Genomic DNA, 21,659 nt, shown 5'->3' with positions numbered 1-21,659 from the left:
AAAAAAAAATCAACGCTTGTAAAAACTGGTGAAATCCAAATATGATCTGTACTCGAGTTAATAGTGTCATACCAACTTCAATTTCCTGGTTTTGACAACGTACTATGTTAAAAAAACCAATGCTTAATGTTAGGGTGTTTAATATTTTATTTTACTTTTTGATAACCATCGTTTCAATCATCTCTTTATGCTATTTACTCGCCCCTTTTTCCTTCTGGTCCTTTCAGATACAGTAATAACTGTCCAACCTGTGATTTTTCATGTCTTTCTCCATGTTTACATGATCACATGCAAATATACGTATATATTGATGTTTACATTCTTGGTTTACTTTTTAACAATGTGATTAGATTACATATACTTCCATGTGGGTTGTTTTTCTTACTTGAAAATACATTGGGAAAAATCTCTTCAAACTAACTGGTAAAGATGGAACTTGGTCCTTTTTGTGTATGTGTGTGAGTGTGAGGAAGATTGTTGCTGAGGTAACATCTGTGCCAATCTCCCTCTACTTTTTAGGAATTTATAGAGGCCAATTTTCTCCTTTAAATGGCTCATCAATTGTCCTAACAGCATTTATTATCAAATCTATCTTTCCCTACTGATTTTGTGTAGAATACTTTTTTGTTTGTTTTTAAAGATTGGCACCTGAGCTAACATTTGTTGCCAATTTTCTTTTTCTTCTTCTTTTTCTTTTCCCCAAAGCCCCCCAGTACATAGTTGTATACTCCAGTTGCAGGTCCTTCCAGTTGTGCCATGTGGGATGCTGCCTCAGCATGGCTTGATGAGCGGTGACATGTCTGCAGCCAGAATCCAAACTGGCAAAAACTTAGGCTGCCAAAAGGGAGTGCACGGACCCAATCACTCGGCCACAGGGCCGACCCCTAGAATACTTTTTGATATGTAGAACTTTAAAATTTTTATATAGTCAAACTTATCAATAATCTTTTTCTTCATGATTTTTTCCTTTGCTCTTATCCTTTCCACCTGGAAGTCAGAAGAATAATCATGTGTATTTTCCTTCTTTGCTTTTGTACTATACCATGTTGCCTCACTTAGGACAATTTTCAAACTTCTAAAAAATTGAGGAGCCAGCCTGGTGGCAGACCAGCTAAGTTTGCGTGCACCGCTTTGGCAGCCTGGGGTTCGCTGGTTCTGATCCTGGGTGCAGACCTAGCACTGCTTATCAAGCCATGCTGTGGCAGGCATCCCATACATAAAACAGAGGAAGATGGGCACAGACGTTAGCTCAGGGCCAGTTCTCCTCAGGACAAAGAGGAGGATTGGCAGCGAATGTTAGTTCAGGGCTAATCTTCCTCAAAAAAAAAAAAAAAAAATTGAGACCCATTGTAAGAACGTATTTTGCTTTGTCAATGAATATACATACACACGTTTATATAAAATTAAAACAAAATTCACAAAGCTGTATTTGTGGCAGAGATTTTTTCTACTTCCAGAAGATTCCTTGCATTTCTCAGCTCCTATACAGTTAGATACGATCTGAGTTCTGGCCAGAGGAATGTAAACAGAAGTGTTGTTTGCAACTTCCAAGAAGTGTCCTCAAATGGAGGGACCAGTCCTTCTCCTTCCCTTCCTTTTACTTGCTGACTGAAATGTGGGCCTGATGGCTGGAGTTAGAGCAGCCAACCTGAATCATGAGGTAACCCAGCAACGATAGAGAAACAGCAGCCTGTGTGTGAGGACTTCCTGGAGCAGAGGCACCTCATGCCCAGACTGCCTACATCTTGACTCTAATGTGAGAAAGTAAATTGTTATTTTGTGTTCTACTGTTACTCCACCCAAACTTAATTCTTATAAATACATCTTCTGTAGTTTACGCCAATTTATAGTTCCATCAACAAAATATGAGAGTACTGCTTCTCTACAGTGTCACCGATAGGAAAGTTGTCAAACTTTTGGATTTTGATAATCTTAAAAGTGAGAAAAATGATCTTACGTTTATGTAAGGGTGATTGATATTTCTTTTTTTGTTAACTGTCTGGAAGTAAATATTTTTCTATCAAGTACTGGGACCTTTTTTTCTTTGATTCTAGGAGTTCTTCGTACATTAGGAAAATTAATCCTTTACCTGTGATATGAGTTGCAAATATTTTTTGAAAGTTTGTCTCATCTTTTGAATTTACTTTTCTTTTTTCCTTTTTTTGGTCATGCAGAAGATTTCTACAAGTTTTGGGAAAAGGTCGTAATCAAACATTTATTCCTTTTTTTCTGGCATTTAAATTTTAAGTCCTACTAGAAGTCCAAAATCATGAAATAATTCACTCATTTTGTTTTTGGGGACTTTTATGGATTTGTTTTTTAAATTTATATCTTTGAATGTAATATGTGAAGTATGAACCCAATTTTATCTTTTTCCAAACGGCTCCCTGTTTGTGCAAACCACTTATCTTTACACCATTGGTATGAGATGTTGTCTTTATCATGCACTAAATTCTAATATTTATTTGGTTCTATTTCTAGACTTTGTATTTTGTTCCATTGGTTTGTCTATTCATACGCCAAAACCACATTTTGAATTATTGAGGTTTTATAATATGTTTCCATAACTAATTGGGCTAGTTTCCCTCATTGCTTTTCTTTTTCAAAATTTTCTTGGCTTAATTTTTCATATACAAATTTTAATAAGCTTACGTAGGTCTAGAAGAAAACCCTGTTGACATATTTATTGGGATCTCATTCAACTTACCAATTAATTTAGGGGAGAATTGACATCTTTAGGATGTTGAGCATTCTAATCTAATTTCTTATTCAGTCCTAGGAATTACATCTGTTTTGATTTGATTGCTATTGTAAACGGGGCCTCCCTTTCCATCCTGTCATCTCATTATTGTTTGTGTTTGTGAAGTCTATTGATTTCTGGATGTTAATTTTATATTGCCTCCCCCTTTCTGAATTCTCTTATTGTTTGTAGTAGCTTTTCAGTTGGTATTTTTTCAGGTATGCAATCTTATCTTCCTCAATTCCAATCCTTACGTCTTGGACTGATTTTGTAGTGTAGCGCTGGTTGTATTCCTGGCTCCTAGCTAGGCTCCCTCCTTCCTGTCTTTCTTTCAAGACTGGATAGGCAGCTTTCCCGGTCATCCTGGGTTACTCAATATTCTCCCAATAAATTCCATTTAACTTAAAGTCATTACTGGTTTCCTGTTACTTTATCTAAGAAACAAGACTAAAAGTTTCATTTTGCACAAATAGGGCTCAATGTTATATCATCAATAGTGATATCTGCTGCCATTTATTGAGGGCTTATGGTGTGCCAGGCAGTATGCCAAGCAATTTGCATATATCAATCAATTCCTAGAGAATGCGCTTTGAATTTTTGTCCCTGGTTTTAGTACGAAATTTGAGCTCATCCTTTTCAGCTTTCTTCAAAGAGTCTCTGCTTTTTGTGTTCGTAGTAGCAGCTCTAAAATGTGAAGTAAGAGCCAGTTTAATAGGTTTATGCTTTTATTATTTGTCTTGACATTATAAAATCAAGTTTATTAATTAGTAGGATTTCAATTTTTTTTTTTTTTTTGCAGTGGTACCCTATTTTCAAAGCAAATATTAACTGGAAGTCCAGTATAAAAAAACAGAGAAGCTGCAAAAGTTAGATAGATACTGAGGTAATGTTGCTTAAACAAGAATTTCGTGATGCTTCTGAGTATCAAAGAAAAAAGAGAGAATGTTCAGATGGTGAAATATAGACACTTCTGGACACAGATCTTGGTGGCTGTTACAGGTTGAATTGCGTCCCTCTGAAAAGATATGTTGAAGTCCTAACCCCTCGCACAAATGAGGTGACCTCATTTGGAAATAAGGTCTTTGCAGATGTAATCAAGTTAAAATGAGGTCATTAGGGTAGGCCCCAACATGACTGACGGCCTTAGAAAAAGAGGAAATCTGGACACAGACACAGACACACAGAGGGGAGACGATGGGAAGGCACAGAGAAAATGCCATCTACAAGCCAAGAAACAGCTAAGGCTACCGGAAGCTAAGACAGGGGCATGGAACAAATTCTCCCTTCGAACTCTCAGCAGGAACCAACCTGGCCAACACCTTGCTTTCAGACTTCTGGTCTCCAGAACTGAGAGCCAGTAAATCGCTGTTGTTCAAGCCACGTAGTTTGCGTCCCTTTGCTACAGTAGCCCCAGGAAACTAATACAGTGGTTTATGTGGCCAATTGGACACTGGTTTGGAGGCAGAATATCCTACAGATTCTAGAATGCGTGTTCACTGTACATCTTTTTCTGGCATGGGTCAAGGATCTCGATTAATTATATGCTTGTTATTTATCAAAGGTCTATTCTGGCTCAGCTAAGCAGACAGTCCTCGTAATTACGGAGTCCATCACTTAGAGTTGGGAAAAGCCTATCTTTATGTACATACTTTTCATCTCTCAAACCAGAGGTTGTAAACTGGCGATCTGCTCATAAGTCTTTTGTTTGGCCCACACAGTATTTTAAAATAGGAAAAAAATGTACTTGCTCATCAATATTTAAAGTCAGATTTCTTATAAACATTTCTGGATTCCTGTTTTTCTCTTGAAAATGAGATTACCATTCCCTCATGGCAACAGTTGGCTGTTGCTAAAGACCCGGCTGCTTCCTTTAGCCAGGCTGCCAGCACTCCAGTCAGCCACATCACCACCAGGCCCACTTTGCCAGAGGCAAAGAAGCAAGGGTGGCTGGAGCAAGAGTGGAGAAGGAGAAAGTGGTGGGAAGAGTGCCCAGAGGTTAAACAGTGATCCTGACACGGCCTGGACCATGATGGGAGCAAAGGAGGTGGTGTTAAGTGATGAAAGTCAGGACGTGTTTGAAGGTAGAATCAACAGAATCTCCTGATAGAGCAGATGCGAGATACGAAAGAAACGAGCCAGGCCAAATCCTCAAAGGTTTTGGGTTGAATAAACGGAAGGATAGAGTTGCTATTTGAGATGAAGAGGCTGTAGGAAGAGTAGATTTCAGGGGGGAAATCAGGAGTTCCATTTCACACATGTTGACCTTGAGATGTACAGTGGACGTCCGACGGAAATGTTGAATAAGCTGTTAGATAAGAGTCTGAAGTTCAGGGGATCTGTCTGACTGGCAACAAACCTCTCCTCTTCTGATCCAGTCTCATAACTTTTAACACCATATAATGCCGATGACTCCCAAATGTTTATGTCTACGGGAGATTGAAGGCAGATTCTGGTAGCACGGCTGTCTTGCCAGAGAAGGGAGAGGTGAGTATCTGGGTCTGCCTCTTTCTCTCTGATCGTAGACTAGGCATGGTCTTAGTGCTTGGTTCTCCCTCAAACTCAGACGTCACTGCTCTGAATCTCTACTCAGTAAACGGAGGCTCTTACTGTTGTTACCTTTAGTCTTATATCTGGTAAGTTGTAGAGACAAATTTGAAACAAGGTCTAAAATGCATACCTGGGGCTCTTTCCTGACGCCACCTGCCAGTCTTTGGCAAGTCTATCTTTCAAAGACCTATTTTCCTTGCCTTCTCATGCCCTTTCCTGGCATTTTAATTTCTGCCTTAATTTCCCTGGGCCCACTTAATTTCAGTAGCAGGAATCTTAGTGCGGAGAAACTGAAATATTAGGGAAAATCTTCGCCTAAGACTTTCAGGCTCCAGCTACCAGGTGTATTTTGTCCTCTGTCAAGTAATTCTTAACTGGTCCATCCAGGTTAACGTCCCAGGAATTCTTCGGTCCTTGCAGTCTCAAACTTTTCTCTTTCTCAGTTCAGTTCAGCTCACACTCTCCTTTGAATGTGGCTCCAGGTCTGAAGAACCGCGGTCTACCGGGGGCAAAAAAGCATGCTCTCACCTTGCCGTAACCGGGACGACACCCCGCGAAGAGCGCACCCGAAAAGCTGAGGGTTGAACCTCGGCCCCAGCTTTGTCCCAGGATCCGGTACTCTCCTCCCTCCGCCCCCGGAGCGCAGGGGGCTTCCGGCGCGGCCCCTCCCCCGGGGGCGGGGCCTACGGCTCCGGCTCCCGCCTCCCGGGCTGCGCGCGGCTGCGGGCCGCGGTCACGTGAGCGCGGCGCGGTGGAGGAGGGGCCCTGATTTCCGGGCGGCGGAAGGAGACGCGGCCGCGTGAGGACGAGGCGATTTGAAAACACGCTCCGGGAGCGGGAGGCTGCGGCCGGAGCGCGCGCCCTTGCCCCGCGGGCTTCCGCTCGCACGTTCTTCCCCCACCCCGCGGCGCCCGGGCCCCGCCGGGCCTCAGGTGAGCGGCGCCGCCCGTTGGGCCGGGCCCTCCCGGGGCGCGGGACGGCGCGCGGGGCCGTCGTCCCCTGTCCGCGGCCCAGGCGGGCAGGGCCGCGGGGCCGGTGTGAGCCCCGGAGCCGGGCGGGGCGCCCGCAGGCGTTCCGCGCGCCGCGAGGACGGGCGGCTGCGCGCGGTTGCGGGGCCGGGGGAGGGAGTTTTAGGCCGGCGCGCGGGGCTCGGCCCGCGTCCCTGCTGGGGTGTTGACCGCCGTCCCCGCCGGGACGATCGTTTCTCCAGACGCACGGGTCCTGCAGGACGAGGCCCGGGGCGCGGGCGGCCGGCCCCTCGTCGGCCCTCTCGCCGTCCGGAGCGGAGCGGGCCCGTCGGCTCTCGGGGCGCCCCTACCCGGGGTATTTCCCTTCGGGGGCTGGCGTCGCCGTCGGCCCCTTCAGGACCGAGTTTGGAGGAACTCGTGAGCGTAAGAGATGGAGAGCGCTTTAGTCAAGGCAGAGGGCAGGGTGCCTCCTTCTTGACTTTTTGGGGGAAACGAAGTTGGAAATTAGGGTCATGAGGTGGCAAACTGGAACTCGGCTCGGTCGAAATCCTGATGCGTGAGGATCTGCGTTTTGTTGAAATTAGAAGACCTGCGGTTGGAATGTGTGACATTCAGTTTGAAAACTTTTGGGCTCACCGGTGCAGGAGGTCCAGGGGTGTGAGCGTTCAGCCCCTGAGGCTGGAGTGCTACGTTCTCTGCAGTTCCGGCTCCTGTAAAAGTGGCCGAGTCGGACTGTTTGATTCGCTGCGTTCTGAAAATCTTTAAGTGAAAATAACAGAAATTGCTACTAGGCTGCTGAGTTCCTAGTATGAAAATGTTCTCTGTGTACCATTAAGTAATCTTAGCCAACTTTAAAAGTCAAGGAAGGGCCATCAGTCCTCTTCATTTTCCTAACGGTAGGAAAATATTACAAAGTGATGGATAATATGGCATAAGCTTAACAGCAGCCTGTGTTGGACGCCCATCAGGTAGTTAGTGGCGACAGGTAGCCGGAGGATTGCGGGCGCGGGGTTAATTCATTTGATTTTTCTGAACGTCTTGTACGTTTATTTTCATCTCTGGTACTACCTGGTAATAAAATTGTAGGAAAAGCTCACAAGTGTGCTTGCTTAATTGATGAAAACCATTTTTGTATTAAAAGAGGCCAGGTAAGTATTAGGGCCTTCTTGTTAGGTTTTAACCATTTTTTAGACTAGAATAACTAGAGGTGTGGGTGGGATGAAAATAGGGGATTGGGATAAGTGAAATAAAGCAAGCCACTCAGTTCTCCAATCCTCACCTCAATTCCGGTGCGCAGAGCTCAGTCCTGTGTATGATCCCTCTTCAACTCCGTGTAAAGGAGCTTTCTGAGCCACATCTTTAAGATGGGTTCAGTACCACCTTCCTCACATGGTTTTGTGAGAATTGAATGCTGATGTACATAATGCATTTAGTATCATGCTACGTATCTACCGGTTCTGAGTTTTCAGGAAAATATACATTTGTGCTTACAGCATAGGTATTTAACAGTGTGCTAGGCACCTGTCTGAGTATTTTACAAATATGAACTCGCTCCTCATTCACCCTACTTCATAACAAATGTATGAAGTAAATGTTATGATCCTGTTTTTTAGATAAAAACTGAGGCACAGTGGTTAACTGCAGCTAGAAAGTGGCAGAATCTGGATAAGAACCTAATCAGTTTGGGTCTGGAATCTGCTATTAACTGATGTAGCCAAATCCTAGCTCCTGGGGCTCTAATGTAGTAGTATCTTGCAGTGGTGAATTTGGATACGATGTCTTAAGGTGATTGGCTTCTGGATTCCTGGAACTTGAGGCTGGAAATTGAGCTGTCTGGTCTTACACCAGCCATTTTATTAATCTCACAATAATGCAAACCTTCATTTTACTCAAATTTTTTTGACACCTATGTGTAGGCGTTATGACTTTTTTACAATAGCTGGACATAGGATAATTATGATGGACCAGGAGAAGTTTTCTTTATTCTGGAGGTACTTATCTGCTCCAGTGGGCGTACAGTGGAAGGCAGAATTATTTTTGCAGCGTGTGGAAGAGGCTTCCAGAAGAGCTGAGCTGGTTCCAGGTATAGGAGGCTATTTTTTAGATGGAGTTGAGCTGTGGGAAGATAAAGCTGGAGAGGAAGTTAGGAAGGACCTGATATGTCAAGCTAAGGAGTTTGTACTCTAAGGGAGGGAAGGGGCAGCTGAAAGCTCCTGAGCCTTGGTCAGACCTGTTTTAGGAAGAGCTCTCAGGTGACTCTCTACCAAATGGACTGTGAAATAGACAGTAGAGACAAGGCAAGAAGACTGCGGAAACTAGTGAACAGTCTAGGGTAGAAATAAAGGACTTAAGAAGTGGCCTGGGAATTGGTAGGAGGTACAGATGAAAGAGTCAGTGTGTCAGTGGGAAGATTTGGATGTAAGTTGAAAGGTGAAGAGAGGGAAGCGCAGGGTGACATGGTTGTTCCTGAGTTATTTATTGTAATAGTGGCCAGCTGGTCTTTGTGCCTTATCCCTCTGTTACACTGTTTCTTTTTATACTGCTTTTTATCCTGTTTTTGGGATACTATTTCCTGTTTATATCTAGTCTGAACTTTTCCTGGTGTTCAGAATGCTGGTATCTTCGTGTTTGCCTCTTCCGGGCTTATCCCTACTCCTCATCTGTACTGTTTTCCTTGCTCATGAAATGCAGGTTAACTCTCCTTGCTGCATATCCAGATCTCACCTAGCTTTCAAGCACCCAGCTTAGGTTCATGAAACCTTTCCTAACTATTACATGTTGTAGTAAATAATAACATTAGTTTTGAAACTTTGCTTTGTTTTGCTAGAGGTTTCTCAGAAGTTTCTAGTGGCCGGGAGCTTCCCAGCAGATTCAAGGTATAGCTCTAGCAACTCTGCGCTGCCTTCCTTTTCAACTCTGCCCCCCCAGACAGGACACACACAGACACACACACACACACACACAAAGAATTTCACAAGATTTCCATTTAGCACATTGCTTGACAAGGTTCCATGGCTAAAAACCCTTGACAAACTAGGGGTAAGACTTACTGTTAACAGCTCCCCTTTACGATATCTTTTGACTGAACTGATTTCTTTTTTTGTACTTCATAAAGGTATTTTCCATTTAATATTTGGATCCTTTGGCGTAGTCACTGTTGGCCCTGATTCTTATCCTTGAAATAAATGTTAGAGTAATGTAAATGTTGGAAAATACCTTCTTTATTTTTTTTATAATTGGTCTTTATCCCTTGTTTTTAAATTAATTCTTTTCATTATAGCACTCGAGAATGACCAAAAAAAGAAAACGCCAAGATGATTTTCAAAAAGTAAAACTAAAAGTTGGTAAAAAGAAGCCCAAGTTAGAAAATGCTACTGTTACAAACTTTAAAACGAAGACTATACATCTGCCTGAGCAACTTAAAGAAGATGGGACACTTCCAACAAACAATAGAAAGCTTAACATAAAGGTAAGTCTTAAGTGTTGTTTTGATAAAATAAGATTTTCTTTCAAATCATCTAGAATGTTGTGTTTTTGTGAAAAGTTGTTTTAACTCTTAGGGTTTATTAATGGCTGAAGTTTGGAGTTCATCTGTTATTCATATGTGATGTTGCCATGGCAGCTTTCCCACCTCGTCCAGAAAGACTTGCTCAGCTAAACCCACAGTGGTTTCTCCCTGTCTACTTATTTGATGATTTAATATATCATCTCAAAGTAATTCTTGTGTTTAACTTTTTGATGTGTCAAGGTGTTTTTTTTGTTTGTTTTTTGGTGAGGAAGATTGGCCCTACACTAACATCTGTTGCCAGTCCTCCTCTTTTTAGTTGAAGAAGATTGTTACTGAGCTAATACTGTGCTAGTCTTCCTCTATTTTGTGTGTGCCACACACTGCCACAGTGTGGCTTAACGAGTGGTGCTAGGTCTGCGCCATGGATCCGAACCTGCAAACCTCGGGCTCCCAAAGCAGAGGACATGAACTTAACCACTACACCACCAGGCTGGCCCCTGCTGTGTCAAGTTTTTGATGTGATAGTTTTCCAGCTGTTTTTATAGCTCATCAAGATTTTGTCTTATTCATTTTTGAACCCTTATAGCTTGTAGCTTATTACAGGTTTATAGTAAATGTGTGAAATTAATTGCAGTTTGAGCAATAGTTTTGCTTAAAAATTTAACAGCTTTATTGAAATGTTGTTTACACATAATAAAATTAACCCATTTATTTTATTTTATTTTTTTGAGGAAGATCAACCCTGAGCTAACTACTGCCAATGCTCCTCTTTTTGCTGAGGAAGACTGGCCCTGAGCTAACATCCGTGCCTGTCTTCCTCAGTTTTATTCATGGGATGCCTACCACAGCGTGGCTTTTGCCAAGCCGTGCCATGTCCGCATCCAGGATCCGAACCAGCGAATCTCGGGCCACCGAGAAGCGGAATGTGCGCACTTAACCGCTGCTCCACTGGGCTGGCCCCAAATTCACCCATTTAAAGTGTAATGATGTTAGCTCAGGGCTGGTCTCCCTCAAAAAAAAAAAGTGTATTTCAGTGGTTTTTAATATATTTACAGTTATGCTACTATCACCATAATCTGATTTTAGGACATTTTTATCACTTCAGAAGGAAACCCTATGCCTATGAGAAATCACTCGCTATTTCCTCCTCCCAGCCCTAGGCAGCCGCTGATCTACTTTCTATCTGTATAGCTTTGCTAGTTCTGGACGTTTCGTAGAAATGGAATCATACAATATGTGGTCTTTTGCTTAGCATGTTTTTGAAGTTCGTCCGTGTTATAGCATGTATCAGAACAGTATTTCATTCCTTTGTATTGTCGAATAGTATTCCAGTACGTAGTTATGTCACATTTTATCACTCATCCGTTAGTGGACATTTGGTTGTTCCCACTTTTTGACTTCTATGAATAATGCTGTTATGAACATTTGTGAACAAGTCTCTGTAAGAATATTTGTTTTCTGGTTTTGCTTTTTAAGCTCCAAAGGTTAAATAATATCAAAAAAAGTATTTGAAGTTATGGTTTTTCCCCAAATTATGTAAATTATTCCATAAATATAATTGTCAAATGATATGCTCTGAATAAAGTATATGCACGCACCCTAAAAGACCATTTAAAATAGTCTGACAAGACCTGTTAAATTTAAAGTATATAAATGCACCTGCCACACGTTTGGTACATAGTAGGTCTTTAAATAGAGGTAGTGATTGCTGTCACTTTAAATGATAGCATGCCTAAGTGTGCACACAGGTTAATTTCAAAAAGAAAATTCTAACTGAAAATTATGTAATGTTTTTATTGAGCTAAAACGATGTTTCTGATCTTAATAAAAGCTAAGTAACATTTAGGAAATACTTGGAGCAGTTTCTCCAAGGAGTGTCAGTTTATTAGCATAGTTTTAGTTAGCGATGTTTATTTGAGAATGGTACAATGTGTATATATATATTTATATCCCTAAAACCTGTATCTTTATTTTTATCTCTAGGATTTGCTGTCACAGATGCATCACTACAATGCTGGGGTTAAACAAAGTGCTCTTCTTGGACTTAAAGACCTTTTGTCTCAGTACCCATTTATAATTGACGCACACCTTTCAAACATATTAAGTGAAGTGACTGCTGTGTTTACAGATAAAGATGCTAATGTACGATTAGCAGCAGTTCAACTTCTTCAATTCCTGGCCCCCAAAATACGAGCTGAACACATTTCTCCATTTTTTCCTTTGGTAAGTGCCCATCTCTCTAGTGCCATGACTCACATTACTGAAGGAATTCAGGAGGACTCTTTAAAAGTTTTGGACATTCTGCTGGAACACTACCCAGCTCTAATTACTGGCCGTAGCAGTATATTGCTTAAGAATTTTGTAGAACTTATTTCTCATCAGCAGCTGTCCAAAGGACTGGTAAATAGAGACAGATCCCAGTCCTGGATACTCTCTGTAAACCCTAATCGGAGACTCACTTCTCAGCAGTGGAGGCTGAAAGTCTTAGTGAGACTCAGTAAATTCCTTCAGGCCTTGGCAGATGGATCCAGTAGGTTGAGAGAAAGTGAAGGACTTCAGGAACAAAAAGAAAATCCCCATGCCACTAGCAACTCCATTTTTATCAACTGGAAGGAACATGCCAACGACCAGCAGCACATCCAGGTTTATGAAAATGGGGGTTCACAGCCAAATGTCAGTTCACAGTTCAGGCTACGGTAAGAAGGATTTCAGTTATGTCCACGCTCAGTTTTCCTATATTGAATTATAACTGCTGACCATTGATGGCTAATGGTGGGAAGACATGCAGTTGTCTTTCATAGTTTTCATATAGTTATTCATGATTTGATTTTATTTACTGATGGGAGGAGTCATTTGAAAGTATGTTAATTTATTCATTTCTAGCAAAGCCTGATGAGAACTAAGACTTAATAGTCTCTTGGCTTTGTCATCTTAGAATTTTATTTTACTTACTACTCTTGATCAATGTAATTATCAATTCATGGTGCTTCATTTTATTGGTACTTTGTATTTAAGATTAAATTAAGCAAAGAATATTTTTTAATTATTAAATTTTTTCTTTCATTCTGACCCTTCCTTGTTAGGTACCTGGTTGGAGGCCTAGGCAGTGTGGATGAAGGCCTGTCATCTACTGAAAACTTGAAAGGATTTATTGAGATAATAATTCCCTTGCTAATTGAGTGCTGGATTGAAGCTGTGCCTCCACAACTAGCTGCTTCTGTTGGCAATGGTATAGAACGAGAACCTCTGCAGGTTATGCAGCAAGTTCTTAATATTATTTCCCTTCTCTGGAAACTCTCTAAACAACATGATGAAACCCATAAATTGGTGAGAACAAATAGGTTTTTTGTTTTCTCAGTAATGCCTTTTATCATAAGTGTGCAGATTAGAAATGAGCATATTGCTACTAATTGGTTATGCATTTTCAAAAATTTCCTGGGGTTGGACTGTAAACTTATTTCTTACTTTTGCCCAAAACAAATTAAAATAGTCCTGAGAGATTATCTGAATATTTTTTGTTTTTTAAGTGAAATGCATAACGCAATGTGCTTGATTTCATTTGTTTTTGTTAGATATAAGTCATAGTAGTGTTACAGTGCATTGTTTGTGGCGGATTGATTGTGTAGGAGCATTCTAGTTTCTGGAGGCCTGGTAGAGGGTTAAAAAAGTTGCTTATTAAGTATTCTCTTCCAGTTTGTGCCACATTGCCAAGTTTAGCAGAAATGGACCAAACTGAAGGATCTCATAACCAACCCTGAGTTGTTTTAAACTACTGTGTTTTAGAGAAGCAGCTACACACAAACTTGCTTAGTGTACGCTTTTTTGTTTTCTCTTGATAAAGGATGTAAGATCAGAAGACATTGCTAAAAGTTATCTTTAGTGTAGGTAAGCTGTAATTGTAGGTTACAGTGTGAGTGAAGTTAACTTAAGTGAATGCCAAGTAATATAGAAGTTCTTTACTAGAAAACTGATAGCAAAGACATGTTTCTGTTTTTTTTTTTTGAAAAAGATTAGCTGTGAGCTGACTACTGCCAGTCCTCCTCTCTTTGCTGAGGAAGACTGGCCCTGAGCTAACATCCGTGCCCATCTTCCTCTACTTTATACATGGGACGCCTACCACAGCATGGCTTGCCAAGCGGTGCCATGTGCACAGCCGGGATCGAAACCAGCGAACCCTGGGCTGCCGAAGCAGACCGTGCACATTTAACCGCTGTGCCACTAGGCCAGCCCCTTAGCTTTGCATTTTAATGTTTGCTACTTTTTATCTACATGTCTTATTGCTGTTGTCTTTTTCCCATGAGGATTAGAATTTGTGCAGCGCAGTCATGCATCAAAAGATTTGTTGAGCATCTGTAAATGTGGCTATTTAAATTAATTAAAATACAGTTCCTTGGTCACACTAGCCACGTTTCAAGTGCTCAGTAGCTATATGTGGCTAGTGACTACTGTATTGGACATCATATAGAACGATTCCATCATTGGAGAGAGATCTGTTGAATAGCACTGCTCTACAATGTGCCAGCTGTCGTTCTAGGCTCTAGGAATACAGAGATAAACGTGACTGACAAGGTGCTTGCCCTAATAGTACTTACCTCTTGGTGGGATTGATAGATGGTAAACAAATATATAATGTCGGTACAGTTGTGCATTGCTTAACGATGGGGATAGGTTCTGAGAAATGCATCGTTAGGCGATTACATCGTTGTGCAAACATCATAGGTGTCCTTACACAAACCTAGATGGTACGACCTCTCACACTTCTAGGCTCTATGCTACTAATCTTATGGGACCACTGTCATATATACATATATGTACGTGGTCCATCGTTGACTGATATGTCATGCGGCACATGACTATACTAGGAAGAAAGATGAAAGTAAAGCAGGGTAAGGAGAGAACATGTGCTGGAACAGAGTGAGGGGGAGCTATAATAGGTGGTGGTCAGGAAGTGCTTTCGTGACGTTTGAATGTCACTGAATGAAGTGAAGGATCAAGTCTTGTGAAGACCTGTGAGAAGAACCTTCTAGGCGTAGGGTGCAACAAGTGCAAAGGCCCTAAAGTGAGAACAAGTTTGACATTTGAGGAATGGCAGGAAGGCCTGTACAAGTGAAGTACTGAAAGAAAGGTAGAAGATGAGGGAGAAAAAGTGACAGTGGCCACATCATGTGGGACCCTATGGTCCATGGTAAGGAGTTTGGAGTTTAACCTGAGTGTGGTGAAAAGACATTGGAGAGTTTTGAGCAGAGGATTTATGTTTATTTAACTTTAATGTATCAGATTTACAGATACAAGACTAATGACCTCCCATTTGCTCACCATTCAGCTCTGGCAAACCTGTGGAGCCCAACCTCAGACCATCCATCCCACAGATGACCAGTCTTGCTCTACATCCACACCTATTCCCTTTCTCTCTTCTTGTATTATTTTAAAGCATGATTTATGTTTTGAAAGATCACCCTGGCTGCTATGTAGAGAATTGACTTTTGCAGGGGCAAGGGCAAAAGCAGGGACATCATTAGCAGGCTATTGTAGTAATCTAGGTGAGAGATAATGGTGGCTTGGAGTAGAATGGTAGCTAACGGTTGAAGTGATGAGAAGCAGCTGGATTCTGGTAAAGCCAGCAGGACTGCTGGTATGCATAGTGAAGAAAGAGGAGCAAGGATGATGCCTGTGTTGTGGTCCAAATGACAGTGTGACTGTTAGTGGGGAGAGTTCATTTTATTCATGTTAAATTTAAGATGCCTATTAGAAGTCCAAGAGGAGATGTCAAGTATACATTTATAGGTCAGGAAGAAGAATCCAGTAAAGGATACTAAGGAGCTATAGGATGGCCAGCTGTTTTAGCACCTCCAGTCCAACAGCCCTCAGTCCCTGGCAAAATGGAAGGGTTGGTCCTTTGGATAGGAGGAAATAAGAGTGTTGTAATCTGGATTAATCTGGAATTAGATAGTGTTTCAAGTAGGAGAGAATGATACCACTGAAAGTGTGTTGCTTTGTCAAAGTGTTAAATACCTTTAATGGGAAATAATGGAATTGGAATTGCTGGGGAATAGAGTTATGATGTAAGTAGAACACTAGGTAGAGACTTTCTGGTGTATTTTACAAATATTGCATTAGGGGTTCAAATTGAGAATTTTCTTAAATCTAATTTACTCTCTCCCTTTTTCTCCTCTTAAACGGTAGATAAAATGCAAGTAAAAGTAATTATTAAGCACCAAAAAGATCTGTTGGTGAAAATTGGATGACCTAACAGTTTATTCTGATTTTAAAATTTATTTACATATGGTATCATGAGCAGAAGGTATATTGTAATGATAAATTTATAGTGGAATATTGACAAGTTAACAAATTTCTCTTAAAGTTTTATTGATTATCTAAAATTGTTAATTATAGATTTTCTGATCTTTGCTTATTTTAATAGGAGTGCTGGCTTCGAAAGAATTATCTTATAGATTTCAAACACCATTTTATGAGTCATTTTCCATATGCCTTAAAAGAAATAACCAAGCACAGAAAGAAAGAGACAAATAAAAGGTATTGTGATTCTTTTGCACTATGTAGACTTAAAAAGATGTTTTACCTGAAATTATCAGAAAATAACTTTAAACTCGAAGTTTTTACACTGAGAGATGTTTATCTCGATTTTGTGAAATAAAAGTAGCAGCAGCGTGGCTGATGTTGAACAAGTCACTTTAAGCCCTGGGACTTCAGTTTTTAAAAAATTTTTTTAAATCTTTAAAGTGAATGTTTTGTGCTAAATGAGTGTCAAATATAGAATTATGTAAATATGAATTTAATAAAGTTTGCTGAGGTGGGTGGTTTATTTGGGAGACGCACTCTGTAATTATTGAATCTCTAAGCGAGAGAGTGTCTTAAAGGTCATCTAGTTTCTGCTCTGATTTATACATGAGGGAACTGGTACTGAAACTAATATCGGTATCCTGAAGGAAGAGGGATAATTGGAGAAAAATAGTTTTCTAAAATAAATACAAAGAAGGTGATGGATTAGGAAATGGGGTTTAAAAAAAATGTAAGCCTTCTAAGTATTTAAAATATTCACCTCAAGTGAGAGCAGATAATTGTAAAAATAAGTTATCTAATAAATAAAATTTGACAAGCAGGTCCAAGCTAGAACACTAAGAGTGCACTTCCCCCAAATGAGCAAACACTTGAAGGGATCTTAAAGTCTGTCAGAAGGTTCTTAAATTCATCAAAGGGAAGGAACAACCTGGAGAATCAGTGAACAGGGTTTGAAAATCTTTGAGCAGGGTTCAAAGGATATGTTCAGAAGTGACAAGGCAACTGCAGGCAGATGAGCTTTTCGTTCATTCAGTAAATATTTATTGCGGTTGCTTATTATAAACAAAGTATGATAATGATAACCAGGTGTCTTAAGGTATATTGCTTGTTGTCCTAAGTGATTTCATAAAATTGCTAAATTCGGTAAAAAATAAAAAAAATTGGTAGAAGAGTGTGTCAGGGTCTGACTTCCTGAGACAGAAATGAAAAGACAAAAGGAAACAGTAAGCTGTTATGGAGGTAGCAGCTGCAGGAGGCCGCCACTGTCTCTAGGACTGGGAGGACGAAGAGAAGAGGGGAAGAACTTGGGAGGAAAGGTTGTGTGGAGCCCAAACTCATACCTCTGGGAAGGGGTTGGTGCTCAGCTGGTGCTAATGTCTTTGAGATCAGAAGAGGGGCCCTAAGGGGTTGGGGCGCAGAACTCTGCAAAGGGGGTTCTGGCTGGCTGGTGCTGATGTTTCTTAGGGGTATGATGAAGCTGGTTCTGTGTAAGAAAAACTGCAGACTGGAATCGGCTGTGGCTGCTGGAATGAACTGCTACTGGTCTGAAGAAGAGTTGTTGGGTTGCGCTGGCAGCAAAAGGAAGCCAAAACAGAAAAGAGAGTGTCTCATCATCTTTTACAGCTTTCCAGCCTCTTTCTGGTTCCCCTTCATTGGCAGAGCTTAAAAGAAGCCAGCTGCAAAGGAAAAAATGTGGCTCACAGAGTCCCAGCCCCAGGATCACAAAGCAGAGTGTAGAAGGGTGGGTTTGAAACTGAGAAACAATTGCTCAATAACCGGCAGGAGGAAAAGTGAATTTGCATATATGACAGAAGGTAGTATGTAAGTGCCATTTGAACTGTACAGTTAAGTTCTATAGGAATTCATAGGAGGAGAAAGATCCTTGTTAGGATAAACAGGCAAGGTGTATTGAAGATTAATTGGTTATGGATATGACTTTAGCGGTAGAAATGAAGCAGGGATGAGAGATTATACTAACTGGAGGAGATAGCGTACGAGAAAGCTACAGGATTAGGTAAGGGAGAGCATGAGACAGATCTGAGTCCAGTCTGCTTTCTGCTATTCACTTGCCTTGATGCTGAAAGTCATTTCTTGTCTTCGGAGTTCATATATCTTTCAGTTTTGATCCTTTTGGCATTGAAGACTTTGGCTGGATCAAAACTATGGTTTAGGAATATTAATTTAGGGAGTTTCTGGAGTTGGAGGGAACAGAGAGTCAAATAGGGAGATGCTTTCTTGAGCAAGATGTTGGATTCCTGCCCCCACCCTAATACAGTTTTCTTACTAGACCAAAGTTTTTAATGGTCCATGGATAATCTTTAGAAAATCCTTGAACTCTTGAATTGTATGTGTATGTATTTTTTCTGATAAGAAGTTCCATATATAGTTTTCATCCAAGTGAGATTAAATAATGGTTAGGATATTTGGAATTTAGCAGACTATTACATGTGATGACATTATCCGCGAGTCTGTGAGTGTACCGTTGTTATTTGACACATTTCTTGGACACTTAACATCTGCAAGGCACTTACTATACTAGGTGCTGAGTATTTAGTGGTAAAAGAGGTAGATGGGTACCAGTTCTCATGGAGTACAGTCTAATGAGGGAAACGTACTTAGTTCTTTGTTTAATCAGTGACCAACTGTGATAAAGTTAATGAAGGAAGAGTTTAGGATGATACAAGAGTATATAATAAGGAACTGGTCCTGATCTTTCATGGAGGAAATAGAGTCTTAGGGAAGGTGGCCCTGATGAAGTGAATTGTGCTACGATATAAAGGGTGAAAAAGGAGTTAACTCAATGTGGAGGCTGAGATGGTGAAATTCTGGAATTTTTAGCAAAAATGGATTGGCAGTATAGTCAACTTATTCTTCATAAGGTTCCCCAGTGATTCGTTTTTACAGATTGCAGGCTGCTCTTCTACTTCTCTAAGGAAGTACGTTGACTACTTATACTTAGCAGGCAGCTGATGCAGGGCACCAATGATCTAGGCCAGTGGTCTTCACACTTTTATTTATTCGTGTACCCCCAGTTAGTTTTTGACCTGTTGTCTAAATTTTTTCATTTTAGTTGAAATACAGTTACAGAGGATCTTATTTATTTTTATTCTGGTAAAATATACATACCATAAAATTTACCACTTTAACCATTTTTAAGTGTACAGTTCTAGACGTTAAGTACATTCACATTGTTGTGCAACTATCACCACCATCCTTCTGCGGAACTTTTTCATCTCCCCAAACTGAAGCTCTGTGCCCGTTCAACAGTAACTCCCCATGCTGCCCTCCCCCCAGCTAGCTCCTGAGAACCACTGTTCTATCTTCTGTCTGTATTAATTTGACTGTTCTAGGCACTTCATATAAGTAGGATCATACAATATTTGTCCTTTTGTGTCTGGCTTAATTTCACTTAGCATGATGTCCTCAAGGTTACTCCACGTTGTAGCACGTACTGGCATTTCATTCTTTTTTTGTTTTAATAGACTTAATTTTTTTAGAGCAGTTTTGGGTTGATAGTAAACTTGAGCAGAAAGTACAGAGTTCCCTTGTATTCCTGCCCCCATAGCCCCCCTCACTCTCAGCATCCCACACCACAGTTGTAGATTTGTTAGAATCTGTGAACCTACGTCAACACATCATCATCACCCAAAATCCTAGTTTACATTAGGGTTCACTCCTGGTGTTGTGTGTTCTCTGAGTTTGGCAAATTATAATGACATTTGTCCATCATTATAGTATCATCCAGGATAGGGTCAACTGTCCTAAAAATTCTCTGTGCTTTGCTTATTCATCCTTCCCTCCTCACTGGTTTTTTTTTTAGAGATTGGCACCTGAGCTAACGTCTGTTGTTCATCTTTTTGGTTTTTCTTCTTCTTCTTCCCAAAGTCCCCTGGTACATAGTTGTATATTCTAGTTGTAGGTCCTTCTCATTGTGCTTTGTGGGACGCTGCCTCAGTGTGGCTTGATGAGCGGTGCCACGTCCGTGCCTGGGGTCCGAACCAGTGAAACCCTGGGCTGCTGAAGCAGAGTGCTCGAACTTAACCACTCAGCCATGGGGCTGGCCCCTGTAATGGTTTTTTTTTGTTTTGTTCTTATTTATGAGGAAGATTGGCCCTGAGCTAACATCCGTTACCAATGTTCCTCTTTTTGCTTGAGGAAGATTGGCCCTGAGCTAATATCTGTGCCAGTCTTCCTCTGTTTTATATGTGAGATGCTGCCACAGCATGGCTTGAGTGGTGTGTAGGTCCGTGACTGGAATCCAAACCCACAAACCCTGGGCCAGTGAAGCAGAGCGTGCAAACTTAGTCACTGTGCCACAGGGCAGCCCCTCCCCCATGTTTTTTTCATGGCTTGATAGCCCATTTCTTTTCAGTGTTAAATAGTATTCCATTGTATAGATATGTCACAGTTTATCCATTCACCTCCTGAAGGACCTCTTGGCTGCTTTTTTTTTTTTCCTAAGATTTTATTTTTCCATTTTCTCCTCAAGGCCACCCCCCCATACATAGTTGCATATTTTCAGTTGTGGGTCCTTCTAGTTGTGGCATGTGGGATGCTGCCTCAGCATGGCTTGATGAGTGCTGCCATGTCTGAGCCCAGGATCCGAACCGGTGAAAGCCTGGGCCGCTGAAGTGGAGTGCGCGAACTTAACCACTCGGCCACAGGGCCGGCCCCTTGGCTGCTTTTTTAAGACTAAATAATATTCCATTGTATGTGTATACTGTGTTTTATTTATTCATCCTTCTGTCAAGGGACATTTGGGTAGTTTCCTCCTTCTGGCTATTGTTAATAATGCTGTAATAAACGTTGGTCTCCAAATATTGCTTCAAGACCCTACTTTTAATTCTTTTATATCTATCAAAGGATACAATTTTGGCATTATTGAAAATATTGACATTTTAAAAATTCAGTGTAGTTGTCTCCAAGAAAACTTTCTTTTTGCGCTCATAATTTATTAGTTTAGGTGATTATTCTAACAAGGTAATTCTAATATGTGCTAGGAATAGATACAGCTAAGTCTTGCCTTTGGCCTACAAACCAGCTTGTGAGAACAGCAGTTCACTGCTGACTGGAGTAGTCTACTAGTTGGGAGGGTTTGCCAGTATGCTGGGAAAATTAGTTTATTTTTTCAGAGGGAATGGAGAGGTTTGATTGATGTAGCAAATTGAGTTTGATTAAGTGGTGATTGGGAATTTATTGTAAAGTGTATTAGGAAACCTAAGTCTGCTTTTCCATTTATGGTAGTGATAAAAAGTTTCTTTTAGAAATAGTTGTTTTTAGAAAGTGAACTTATTAAAGAAACATAGTAAATAATAGTTCAGACAACATGTGAATATTACGTTTTAGAAAAATGTACTAACAAATAGATATCTTTGTAGGAACCTGAGGACAGAATAAGCCCCAGAGACAGTGCAGCAGGAATTGAGGACTTAAGGAAGTAGAAATCAAAAGGAAATTGACTTGCAGCTTCACCATTAAAAGAAATCTGGGCTTCCTGTAATTCAATTAAATAGAAATATCTGTTAAGGCTAAAAGAAAGTATCACCTGGGACAGTATAAAAGGTTACTTAATAAGAAGAGATTTGTTGGATGTATT

The 21,659-nt window shown here is 40.8% G+C and overlaps 2 protein-coding genes across 11 annotated transcripts in view; one reads left to right on the top strand and one right to left on the bottom strand.

Moving 5' to 3' along the window:
* Positions 1-21,659, bottom strand: part of INVS (inversin) — a 223,837-nt gene that overhangs the window by 19,284 nt on the left and 182,894 nt on the right. The window lies entirely within an intron of this gene.
* Positions 5,960-21,659, top strand: part of TEX10 (testis expressed 10) — a 56,131-nt gene continuing 40,431 nt past the window's right edge. For 2 of the 10 annotated variants that reach the window (XM_070250817.1, XM_005605657.4), the window contains exons 1-6: positions 6,285-6,678; positions 9,083-9,131; positions 9,536-9,724; positions 11,747-12,459; positions 12,847-13,090; positions 16,185-16,297. In XM_070250817.1, the coding sequence (XP_070106918.1) occupies positions 9,545-9,724; positions 11,747-12,459; positions 12,847-13,090; positions 16,185-16,297 (1,250 nt within the window). In that variant the 5' untranslated portion in view covers positions 6,285-6,678; positions 9,083-9,131; positions 9,536-9,544. Of the gene's footprint in view, positions 6,220-6,274; positions 7,152-9,082; positions 9,132-9,535; positions 9,725-11,746; positions 12,460-12,846; positions 13,091-16,184; positions 16,298-21,659 lie in introns of those variants that run through there. The other 8 variants (XM_023629751.2, XM_023629747.2, XM_070250818.1 and 5 more) reach the window with 6 other exon arrangements.

The sequence above is a fragment of the Equus caballus genome, chromosome 25 (genome assembly GCF_041296265.1).
Source record: "Equus caballus isolate H_3958 breed thoroughbred chromosome 25, TB-T2T, whole genome shotgun sequence".
Taxonomy (NCBI): domain Eukaryota; kingdom Metazoa; phylum Chordata; class Mammalia; order Perissodactyla; family Equidae; genus Equus; species Equus caballus.
The sequence above is the reverse complement of the archived record's forward strand: the minus strand, read 5'-3'. Positions and strand labels throughout refer to the sequence as shown.